The sequence below is a fragment of the Bos javanicus genome, chromosome 5 (genome assembly GCF_032452875.1).
Source record: "Bos javanicus breed banteng chromosome 5, ARS-OSU_banteng_1.0, whole genome shotgun sequence".
Lineage (NCBI taxonomy): Eukaryota > Metazoa > Chordata > Mammalia > Artiodactyla > Bovidae > Bos > Bos javanicus.
The window spans coordinates 48,264,523-48,277,593 of record NC_083872.1 but is presented as its reverse complement, the minus strand read 5'-3'; the positions used below and the strand labels follow the sequence as shown (position 1 = coordinate 48,277,593).

Sequence of the window (13,071 nt, the reverse complement as noted above, 5' to 3'; positions counted from 1 at the left end):
ACCTCCTCCAGGCAAAGAGAAGGCGTAGAAGTCAGTCGAAAACCTTTGTTGAAGGTTTACTCCATGCAGAAGACAGGAAGTATGCTAGGAGCTGAGTCAGGTGGGTGGGCAATTTCCCTGGGAATTTTCCATTGGTGGCGTGATCTGCTTAGCGTTTGCGGATACACATCTCAGGTTGGAGCATGGATGGTCACCATAGCTTTGACTAGTAATTGTGCCTTAATGTAAATATATATAAATATTATACATTTATATGCGGCTTTAAATGGAGTGTTTTAAATGACTCCTTCTGTATGGCAATGTGTATTTACATATATCATGGGTAAAAAATTCATGCCACGGGTGGTCACATTCCAAAGAAATGAACACATGCACAAAATCACCCACCAGTGAATGCAGAGACCATACAGGACAGGGGATTAAAGGGAGATTTCTTGAGCAGAAAGCCACAGGGAGGAGGTTCAAGAGAGAAGAGACATACATATACCTATGGCTGATTCATGTTGCTGTATGGCAGAAACACAATATTGAAAGCAATTATACTCCAATTAAATAAATGTAAATATTAAAAAGAGAAAGAAAGCCACAAGGAATGAGGAGAGCTGTCTGATGATATAGATGAGAAGCTGGATGGAAGGACCTAGCATCTGATGAGAACCAGGCATCTTTATTCTTCCTCACATTTTGCTCACAGACAATAATACATGAAGTTGTTAACACCATAGAGACAGGAACTGTGTCTATTATTTCCTATATCGTAGACACCATGGAATTTATAGCTAATGTTTTTAACACCATCACATAATAGAGCATGTGATAAATGGGGTAAAAAGGCAATTTATTAGCATTTATCACAGAAATCTTAGCTTTCACAGTTCTGCCTGAAATTTTTTTCCATAAACTTTTCAAAGAGAATAAAGGAAATAAAAGGGTAAAGGAAAGTGTGTGTATATATACATATATAGGTATATATATTTATGTACACACACACACACACACACACACATATATATATATATATAGCAGGGCAGGATTTCAACTTTTATAGAAATCTAGTGAAAAACAAGCTGCTATTTATATTTCTAAAACATATTGAGACTTTTAACAAAACTTTTCAGAACTGAAAGTAGTTTTCTGATACTGACTTCTCCTTTAAGAACATTAGAAGCCTTCTTTTGAACTAAGATCTTTTAATATTGTTACATTAAAATTCAGTTTTTCCTCTTGTTTGATCATTTTTCTTCTCAGTGAAGTCATAGCCCCAGAAAGCTAGGTCTTTATGATCTTTTTAAATGTGTGCTCTTTTTATGGATGATGGTTGCTTATAGCACTAATTTTTAATAAGAAAAGAAGCACAGAGTAAGCAGATTGCTGCAGCAGTGTGGGATGATAGAAAGAGCAAAAGATCTGGAACCACGTGACCTGCCTTACAGTTGTGGCTTCGTTATGTACTGGCTTTGTAATCCTTTGTAAGTCACTGAGTGTCTTTAGGGTTCTACTTCCTCATGTATAAATCTGAACAGGGGCACTTTTCCGCAGATGGCTGTTGTGGAGTACATCAGAAAGTACACATTAAATCACTTTGTAAAATGTATTATTTTTGTTATTGTTCCTCTGTGATCAACCAAAATAGAAAGTGTAGCATCAAATCACCTTACCCTGAATTGTAATGAAAGAAAGTTTGATTCAGTGGGTATGATCATGAAGTAAAGTTCGGAGAGACATTTCTGGAATGGTCAAAACAAATACATAGTTTTTAGAATGAATATACCGATGCTAGGGTCATCCGTTGTAGAGCAGTTGGGCTGAGTTAGGTAGTTTAGGGGGTCGGTTGCCTGAAACTCCCTTAAGTTTCAAATAGAGACTTTGGAGACAAGCCCAATGAAATGTGAGGTTTTTCTGAAGAAGGAAGGGAGACATTTTAATTTACAGATTCTGAAGAAAGGAACATTAATCCAGAGAAAACCTCCAGGGAGGATCCAGGAAGAAGGTATTCTCTGGAAAGACGGGTGTGCTGGGTACACTCTGGAAGTGTGAGAATGTGAAAGAAAGAGAGCTCACTTCTACAACTGTTTAAAACGTTAAAGGATTTAAGCTAATGTTCGGGAATAGTTAACATTTCTCGGACTGAATATGAAACTTCCTCCAAGGAAAACAACTCAACTGCTAAAGTCAGCCCCGGGCTGATGCCAAGAAAATACTGCTAAATTAGGGTTCTAGGAGAGATATGACTCAGTTAAGTATCGTAGAGCTCTCAACCCATAAACTATCCCTTTGTAGTCCTTGAGAGCATAAGAGATTACAAATAAATTTACTGACTCTTTCCTTAAAGAAAGGAAATGCCTAAAATCATGATTCAGCTTTTTAAATTCGGTTTCCATGTGTGAGTAGTATAGCTGCTGGGAAATGCTGGCTCCTCAAATCATTTTGTAAAACCATTTAAAAAAAATTTTATTGGAGTGTGGTTGATTTACAATGTTGTGTCAGTTTCTGCTGTACAGCAAAGTGAATCAGTTATGCATAGACATATATCCAGTGTTTTGTAGATTCTTTTCCCATATAGATCATCACAGAATATTGAGAAGAGTTCCCTGTGCCACATAGTAGGTCCTTATTAGTTACCTATTTTATGTATAGTAGTGGTAAACCATTTTTAAATGTTTTATCCTACAATCCCAACAGATGTTCTCAGTATCAAAGAAGGTTTCTGAGTATTGATTCTAAATCTCGCTCATTAAAATAAAAGTAATTAGAACTACTTAAAAGTCACATGATTTCTATCCTATGCTGCTGCTGCTGCTGCTAAGTCACATCTGTCGTGTCCGACTCCGTGCGACCCCACAGACAGCAGCCCACCAGGCTCCTCTGTCCCTGGGATTCTCCAGGCGAGAATACTGGAGTGGGTTGCCATTTCCTTCTCCATTCTGTCCTGTGCACATGGACAAACACACAAGAAAAGGTATTACATGTGATATGAAAAATTGTGTCTCTAGTTCATCAAGTCCAAATCCAATTTCATGTAATCAGACTGAATAATCTGTCAAATGTTAAGAAGACGTTGTGTCTTAAGTAGACTTTCAAGTATGTCTCCAGCAGATTTGGAGTATTGATTATTGATCATCTCCTCGCGAGGAGTCAGACATGACTGAGCAACTAACACAAACACACAATAGAATCCTATAGTATACAGTTTAATTTCCATTATCTCATAGATGTCTACGTTATCCATTATTGAACATTAGTCTTGAACTGTCAGGATAAAGTTGACATTAACTAAAGTTTGAATTTAGTCCATAGCATCTACGCACATGTGTTTGATTTGTCAAAACCCAACAGCATAATGTTTCACATATTTATTCATTCTCCTTTGTTGCTGTTAGCCATGTGTGCATTTGCAAAATGAACTAGCTTTGTGAATGGTTATAGAGAGAAAACAAGAAATATGTAAAGAGAATAAATAAATAATTTGCATCTTTAAAAAATACGTAGTTAGTGTTTCTGTCTAAAAATATTGTGTGATGAAGAAATAGATCCGAAACAAGAGTAATTCTTTTCCCATGAAGCAACACTAACCTTGCAATTTTTACTCAGCTCCTTTGCGTAAGGATGAATTCTTCCCCCCAAATCTTGGAGAATTGTAAAAATGGAAATGAAAAGTTGACTCTTGAGACGATGTATTCCTTTACCCCACCTGTGTGTAACTGTCTACTTCAGAATGCTTTATATCCCCAAAGTGCAGCCATCTTCTCTAAGATAACAGTGCTTGTTAAATGCTGCAACTTAGGAGCATACCAAAGTATCATTTAAAAATTAGTCATAATTTTAACAACACTCCTGCCATTGCTGCATTTTGTTTTGTTTTCTGATTTTTTAAAACTTAATTCTAATCTTTACCTTTCCAAACTGAAAGCAAAGAAAATTTACTTCTATCTGTATTTTTTTGTGATAGAGATGAATGATATTTTAACTCTACATCAAGTCTTCAAATTTCTTGTGTTTTCTTTTCTTCAGTGAACTTACCTCTGCTTTCTCATGTTCCCCATTAGAAGGGAAAATAGCTCTTCTTTCTTATAATTATCCTTTTTTGTAATGTGATGAACATGCTTCTCTATGTTTGATTGCATTGAACATAGGAGAAAATTAACCTAAAATGCACATTATACTCTTAATATCTATTTCCTCATTTGTCTCCCAGTTAGACTCTAGGATTCTTGAGACTAGGAAACATTTCTTATTTATTTTGTACACCCAGTCCCCATCTGATGTATACTTTATCATATATCAATTCAAATTTGATAGCCAGTGAATAACTTCATCAGGTCAAATTGTAAAAGGTTGGCTTTTACAACTAATCAGGACACTGAGGTTTTTAAAGAATTCCTCATTGATCTTTCTCCTCCATTCTGAGGGTACCAGAAAGGTACCAGAAGTCAGAAAGGTACCAAAAACTCCACAGTATTAGCTCCCAAATCTGTTTTCATGAGAACTGCAGTGGCTCATTGCCATACACACACAGGCTGATGTTAATAAACACTAACTAGAGCAGATTGTGACTGTTCTCATCCTTGAACAGATTAAACAAGGCCAGCTGCAGTGAGGGCACTTTGCTATAATAATCCAATAAATACTTTTGAAATGATGCTTACTTTTGTCTTTTGCATTAAGTCCAAGAGTAAAGCCAAGTAGAGTGGAAAATAAAGAACACCTCCCCTTCCCCCCAATACCAAGCAAAAATTCCAGAGATTTTGCCAAAACTCCCCATAGATTTATCACTTGTTAGGAGACTTTGTACAGAGAACTACAAAATCTCCTTTACGTTCTAAGGGCCAGATGTTACTGTCAAATTGTAACCATTCGGGGCTACATGTGTATACACGTTGCACCGTCATCTCTGAGTGCACACGGGAGGAACAGGACATAGAAGTTGTGATCCAACCTAGGCTTTTTCTGAGCTAAAGAAAAATTGACATTAACTACTGAATTATGGTGGATATTTTCTCCTTTACAAAGGCCTCCCACCACTAGGAGGCAGGATCCTTCTCAGCTTGAAGAAGCTGTTAATACAGAAAGACTCTCAGCCCAATAAGAGTGGTATATGCAATAGGCAGGACTTCCCCGGAGGTTCAGATGGTAAAGAACCTACCTGCAATGCAGGTAGACCAAGGTTCAATCCCTGGGTCGGGAAGATCCATCCCCTGGAGAAGGGAATGGCAACGCACTCTAGTATTCTTACCTGGAGAATTCCATGAACAGAGGAGCCTAGTAGGCTCCATTGGGTCACAAAGGCTTGGACACAACCGAGCGGCTAACACATTCATTAGGCGAGGGATTTGCATAGCCACAGCTGAGTTTCATCCTCACATTGTTGAACCAACATTTGATCTGAAATTCTTCAAACTTCAGACACATCATCCTATCTAATTAACAGAAACATTCCTTGAGTGCTTAGTCTCTCTGCCGTGTTTGACTCTTTGTGACCCCGTGGACTGTAGCCCGCCAGGCTCCTCTGTCCATGGGGATTCTCCAGGCAAGAATACAGGAATGGGTTGCCATGTCCTCCTCCAGGGGATCTTCCCAACCCAGGGATCAAACCCAGGTCTCCCACATTGCAGGCAGATTCTTTACCGTCTGAGCCACCAGGGAAGCCCAAGGTGATTCCTTAGGTAAATCAAATAACTTTTTGACCACTTGGTGTTAGAGAATACTCTGAACTCAACTTCCCTATAGTGATGTCACTGAGAGTTGACTATTCATTTTTAAATTTGTTTTTATTTACTTATTTATTTTTGGCCATGCCATTCAGAATATTAGTTCCCCAACCAGAGATTGAGCTCATGCCCCCTACCATGAAAGTGCAGAGTCTTAACCATTGGACCGCCAGGGAAGTCCTGACCACCTGTGGCGGATTCATTTTGATATTTGGCAAAACTAATACAATTTGTAAAGTTTAAAAATAAAATAAAAATTAGAAAATAAATAAATAAATAAAAATAAATTGAACTAGAAGCCACCATGGGCTTCCCCGGCAGCTCATTGGTAAAGAAAATAACCTGCCAATGCAGAAGACACGGGTTTGATCTTTGGGTCGTAAAGACCCCCTGGAGAAGGAAATGGCAATTCACTCCAGTATTTTTGCCTGGGAAATCCCATGGACAGAAGAGCTGGGCAGGGGGTGGGGGGTTGGGGTGGAGGTTACAGTCCTTGGGGCTCAAAAGAATTGGACTTCTTAGTGATGAAAAACAACAATAAGAAGTCACCTCAGGCAGAAAATGAATCTGATTGCACTTGTGTGGTTACAAACATAATCATAAGCTCCTCTGTTTCAATTAAGCCATAAAGGACTCTTTGGGAAGTTTAAAAACAAATGTCTTTTTTAGCGGGATACCATATTTAATTAAAAATTTTAAATAACTGAGCTTATCCTGTGAGCTGTTATTTTGTGAGATGTGAAAGGCCCCTAAAATGTAACTTTCATTTAGAAATGAAAAATGAGAGTTAATATTTTAGGGGCCTTTCATGTCTCACAAAAGAAATGAGGGTTTTAAAATTCTTTTTTAGTACACAGCTAGGGGATGCATCTGTCTTGCCCTGTACTGCTATGAGAATGAAAGAAGGGTCAACTTGGAAAAAAAAAAAAAAAAGTATGTGCTAGGGAACAGAAGTACCTCTTAACTGAACAATGGTCTTATGATTTTAAAAGCCAGTGGGCAAAACCATCTATTGCTAGCTGGCAATAAAACAAAGAATATAATCAGATTAAAAGTTTGCTACTTACATAAAACCAAAAGACCCACCTGCATGGAGATCCAGTAAAGGACTGTTTTCTTCCAAGGGTCAACTTAAAACCCTTTGCATAAAGATCATCCTTACTTTACTAAACATTGTACCTCATTTTTTAAAACATCAAGATGTTAAGCCGAGTTCAAGCTTCTTTTCATTTAATGTTTAGGTTAGTATTGAGATGAACTACTAATGTTCAGGTTCTTTATTATGAAGGATTTTCTTTCAATACCTACTAGAAGGGGTGGCCTTAGCAGCCTAGGCATCAGCTTTAAAATACCTAGACTCCCTGGAACCATAGGCTGGATTCACAGGAGGACCTGGGAGCCCCTTAATTATGCTGAAATAAATTGCCTATACCAGTGTCTTTTAACAAAATTTTAAAAGCCAAAATACTCTATGGACATTAAGAATTCAATCATTTTTCCCCTTTCATTTGGAGAAATACTGGTTTGCTGTATGATCTCAGAAATCCAAAAATAGGTTCTTTCCTTTTTCACATTCTTTGCACAATCTAGTTTAGCATGCTGTCTCCTAAGCTATTTACAGACTTTAACAATACTATTTATTTGCTTAAAGGTTGTACTTTCAATTTGGCTGCGCTAGTCAGATTTAAGGTTTAATCTGCAGAAAACTGCATATTGACGTACCAGTGGTTAGAGAGGGCCTTGCTTAATCTTTTTATGATTCATTCAGTCGATGGGTTTTTTAATTGTCTTCACAGTTTTATTTAACATTAACTTAATTCAAAGCATTTCTTCAAAGTCCTTTGTTGTTGATATTCTTTTGTTCTGGGAGGAAGCTCTCTTCCACCAATTGTATTTCAGAAGTTAAAATGCCACTGTGGAATGAGAGAGTTTCATTACTAGCCATTTGAAAGGTGTAACCATCTTATAAGGAACTCAGAATCTCAGTGCAAGGCGCGGTTGACATGCCAGGTCTGCAGAGCGCCTAAACCATGTAAACTTCCCCCCATGGACAGACTTAACTAGAAGTGGAACCATCAGAACTGTCTAAATCAGCAACTTGGAGGGCTTTGCTATCTGTTCAATAGCACACGCCTATAAGAGAGAAGTCCTCAGACCCTCCACAGTAGGTAATGATAGAAGAATCTCCAAGTGGGGAGGGGGAGCAGCTGGACCTTGTGGGACTGAGTCTTCCCCAGGGTTCACTCTCCATCAGTAGCCTAGGAGAGTCAGAGCTGGCCCTGCTGACAAAACCAGGGGCCTTCCCAGCTGTGGTGGCGTGTGGAATCCCGAGAGATCCCAAAGAGCAGAGTGAATCTGGAGGTGGGAACCAAAGTTGTCAAATAATAGCTTCTCCTCCAGGGTTGAATCAGATTTGACTTTTCTTTTTTTAAAGAAAAGGTTGAGAACAAGTTTCCTCAGAGCATTATATAGGGGATTAAGAGAATTAGGAAACCCCGGTTGTTGTAGCTTTAGAAGATGATCTCAGGGGAGTTAATTAAATTCCCTCTGCCTTAGTTTCCCTCTAAGCAAATGAAAATAACAAGTCCTGGGACCTTCCAGTCACAATGATGCCGATGTTTAAAACAGGATTTTAGTTGCTATACAGGAAATGCACGTGCAAAATATTACTCACTTATTAAGGTGCAGGGAAATATACTGCCAACCACACTCCAGGTCCGTGTGCTCAGTTGATATTAGTCAGTTTTTATTAAAATATAGTGGTCGACTGTGGTTTCAATGACAAGAACCCTAAGGGGCAACTGGTTTCTAGGTATTTAAGCTAGTAGGAAGATAAGAGATTTGCAGTTTGTTTGGTGTCCCCGAAGATTTCCAGACAGCAGTTTGTTTCCTCTCACTTTTTATGAATGGCCGTAGTATTGTGCTTCCGTCTGCATTTTCTACCAAAGCCATTCATAAAAATAAAAAACAAAACAAAATAACAACAACGGAAAACGTCGTCGGTGCAGTCTGGAGCCACTGGGTGCCAGAGGCTGGGCAGACATCCCGGCAGCCATAGCCCCAACCACCATTGAAAGTCCTCAAGGGTCTGTTTGTTTGGTGGTCTGAAAAGTATGAAGTGCTGTGTGGAAGGGCAGCTGGAAGAAGTTCTGTGACACAGACTAGGCCGGGAGCCAGGGCTGGCAGGGTTTCAGACATTGTCTTTCCCCTCATTGAAGTGTCAGGACCTAATTCATGGAAAATTGGGCGAGCTGGCAGCCCTTTCAGAGGATTTCATTGAGCCCCACAGTGTGCAGGAGTCACATGAATGCGGGCTCCTCAGCCAAAAAGGGAGGGGGACTTCTGAGCAGGAGGAACCAGTCAGCCTGGAAGAATGTGTGGGGATTTGAAACGATTTGGGAGTAAACATGTGTACAGGTGTAATCGGCAGGGAAAAAAAAGGGGGAGGAAGAAAAGTGGTCTGTTCTTACAAATGACTCTTTTGAAATGAATACTCTCTGAGCGCTCAGAGTATTCTTGAATCCTAAGAGGCAAAGAAGTCCTAATCATTCTCAGTTGGATTCCACCTGGAGAAAACATCATCTCAGAGCCTGGGCCTTTATGATGTCATCTCTACTGTGATTTAAAGTCAGAGGGAAGAACTTTTGGTGGTTTTTTTTTTCTTTTTTTTTTTTTCAGTAAACAAAAGTATTTTGCCTTTCTTTTGTTTTATCTTGTTCATCTACAAAAATAAAAGCTCTGATTTTTTTTTTTAATAAAACATGTCTACTACAGCAGCAGTAAGACATCACACCATCACTGAAAGGAAGGAGAATGAATAGAAGTTCTACCCCTTCACGATAAGAGTGAATTTACCTTAACTTCTGTTATCTGGGAGAACTGTAGCAAGTTTCTTTCTTTCATTTGTACCACAAAAGCATGTCATTGCCCACATCAGGGTGGTGGTTCAGTTGTATTTGCAAATCTCAATGATGTGTGTGTGTGCATGCTAAGTCGCTTCAGTCATGTCCTACTCTTTGAGACCCTGTGGACTGAAGCCTGCCAGGCTCCTCTGTCCATGGGATTCTCCAAGCAAGAATACTGGAGTGGGTTGCCATGCCCTCCTCCAGGGGATCTTCCTGACCTAGGGATGGAACCCACATCTCTTATGTCTTCTACAATGGCAGGCGAGTTCTTTACCACTAGCACCACCTGGGAAGTCTAGATAAAATAAATAAATAAGGCTTATATTCAAACATGAGAGTGAGTACTGGAAGTAATTCATTAAAAATTTGCGGCTTTATGGGACTTCCCTGGTGCTGCAGTGGTTCAGACTCCATGTTCTCAATGCAGGGGGCACAGGTTCAATCCCTGGTCAGAGAACTAAGATCCTGCATGCTCCAAGGTGCACCCCACAAGAAAACTGGGCTTCAGATCCACCTTTTATAGCAACAAAGAATAGCTTAAATGTTTTTCTAATATGCTAAATATTGGACAGCTAACTCAGGCTGGACAGAAAACAGTTTGCTCAGATAGTTCACTCAAAAAGGGGGACTTTGCATTATATCCAGAATTAAATAGAGATGATAGAGATATGCAGATACAGATATGACAAAATATTCTGCAAATAGTACCATCAAGAAAGCGAATGAACCCACAGAATGGGAAAAAAAATTGCACATCAGATTCTGATAAGGAATTTGCATCCAGAACATATAAAGAACTCTTACAACTCAATAATGAATAGACAAATACAGTTTTTAAAGATTCAAATAGCCACCCCATGGACTGCAGCCCACCAGGCTCCTCCATCCATGGGATTTCCCAGGCAAGAGTACTGGAGTGGGGTGCCATTGCCTTCTCCGAAAGAAGATATACAAATGGCCAAAAGGTACATGAAAAGATGGTCAACATTATCAGCCATTTGGAATATTCAAATCAGAACCACAATGACATTCGCCTTCACACCAGCAGGATGTAAAAGACAGTAGCAAGTGTGGGCATGTCGGGGAGCAATTGGAATCCTCCTACATTGCTGGTGAGACTATAAAATAATGAGGCCGCTTTGGAAAACTATCTGACAGCTCTTTAAAAAGTTTAACAGTTAACCTCTATGACCCAGAAATGCCACTCCTAGCTGTATACCTAAGCGAAATAAAAACTTGTACACACGAAAACTCATACATGAATGTTCATAGTAGCATTATTCATGATAGCCAAAAGTTGGAAACAACCCAGATGTCCATGAAATGATGGATGTGTAAACAAAATATATCCATACAAGGGAATATTATTTGTCAATAAAAAGAAATGAATTACTGGGGCTTCCCTGGTGGACCTGTGGTTAAGACTCCGTGATTCTAATGCAGGGGGCACAGGTTCACTCCCTGGTCAGGGAACTAAGATCCCACATGCTACACCACCAAAAGATAGGTAAATAAATAAAATTATTTAAAAGGAATGCATTACTGATACATGCTATAGCATGAATAATCCTAGAAAACATTTTAAATGAAAGAAGACCATATGTTGTATGATTACAAAAGATACAAAAGACTGTATCCAGAATAGGCAAAGTTACAGGTGGCACTAATGATAAAGAATCCGCCTGCCAGTGCAGAGATGCAGGTTCCTTCCCTGGGTCAGGAAGATGTCCTGGAGAAGGAAATGGCAACCTACTCCTGTATTCTTGCCTGGGAAATCCCATGGACAGAAGAGCCTGGTGGGCTACAGTCCATAGGGTTGCAGCAAGAGTCAGACGTGACTGAACACAACACACATGTAGAGACAGAAAGTAGATTAGTAATTGATTGGGGACTGGAGGTTGGCTAAAGAGGGAAGAGGGGATGGGAGTGGGTGATAATGGACAGGTTTCTTTCCCAAGAGGTGAAATCTTCTAAAATTGGATAGTGGTGATATTTATACTACCTTCAGACTATACTGAAAAGCTTAGATGTATACACTTCATATGGGTGACTTTTATGGTATATAAATTATATATCAATAAAGCTGAGTTTTTTTAAACAAAATTGTAACAAATTAAGCCCTTTCACTTCCTAAGTTTTGTGATATGCTAGTTAAAACAAAGTGAATAGAATAGCAAGTTTATTTAGATGTAACTGCTATGGATTACAGACCTTAGTTGGGAATTGTTTTAAACATCCTTTAACCTGAAAGAAACCATTTGAACTTTGAAGAAACTTTCGTCTTCGCAAACAAGTATCAATATTTAAAACATGTATACTTAATTATTCTCATTGTGTGTGTTTCTTTTTAAATTATAACAATTATTTTTTTTTTTTTTCTTTCTCAGCCACAACAAGTTGTTCAGAAGAAGCCTGCTCAGGTAAGAGACAGTCATTGTGATTTTTTCTCCCAATTAATGTAAAAAGTAAGACAAAAAAATTATGACCCCAAATAACCTTTATTTAGTCTTTCTCTAGTTTTGATTATGTCAGCATTGTAGTGTTCTTGAAAACTGGTTGTATCCTTCAGACATAGTCAAGAATAAATAGTCTGAGGTTTTCAAAAATTCTGAAAGATGTCAAGACCTAAAGTATACAAAGCAAATAAAAATACTTCTAAAAATAAACCCTTTTAGTGCCTCATATAAAACAAATGCTTAATCTTCTGAGGTGTTTCGCCCATACTTAAACATCAAATTTTGTCATTTCCTTCTAACGATCCACATCCCATTGACTCAATACAGGACTTAATAGCTGCAAAGTATATCATGATCCATGACTAGAAACATATTTGTTCATTGACTTATTCCCCCCAAAGAAGAATTGGAAATTGAAAACTTTTTATACTAATTTTGCTATTGATGAACCCTCCGATCTTAGCTGAATGAGTCTCTGAAGTCTTTGGCAACATCAAAATTAGGAACCGTCTTTATGGTTCCTCTTGTTCCAATTATAATCTGTACTTAGAAGCATAAGAATCATGTTTATTGAGAAAGTATGTCTTGAATAATAAAATATAAAAATGTCTTGCTGTTCTCCCTTTTGGGGTTGAAAGAGATGCACAGGAGACCTAGGTGTATCATGCAAAACCTACCGCAGTAAATTATTAAGCAGTATCACAGGTTACCAAGTTCTTTGTTGATCTTTCATATAATTTATCTGTAGGATCTTTTCCCTAGAGTTCTCTAAAACTGTACCTCTCACCCTGTTCTCTTGAGACAGTGTTGGTTTGCACGGGAAAGACAATCTCCTGTATCTACTATTCTTTGCAAATGCAGCTTGAAAGAGAATTGAAGCTTCTAATCAAATATAAACATACAGGAAAAATGTACCTGAATAATTACACACGTGCTTTAAAATAAAAACAGAGTTTCCGTGAAAAAAAAATCGTAATCATAGCTGTTCCCTTTCCTAAAAGC

At 38.5% G+C, this 13,071-nt stretch overlaps 1 protein-coding gene across 1 annotated transcript in view; it reads left to right on the top strand.

The window, feature by feature from the left end:
* Positions 1 to 13,071, top strand: part of HMGA2 (high mobility group AT-hook 2) — a 145,825-nt gene that overhangs the window by 120,541 nt on the left and 12,213 nt on the right. Inside the window, exon 4 of the mRNA XM_061416579.1 lies at positions 12,001 to 12,033. Within this exon, the coding sequence (XP_061272563.1) occupies positions 12,001 to 12,033 (33 nt within the window). The remainder of the gene's footprint in view (positions 1 to 12,000; positions 12,034 to 13,071) is intronic.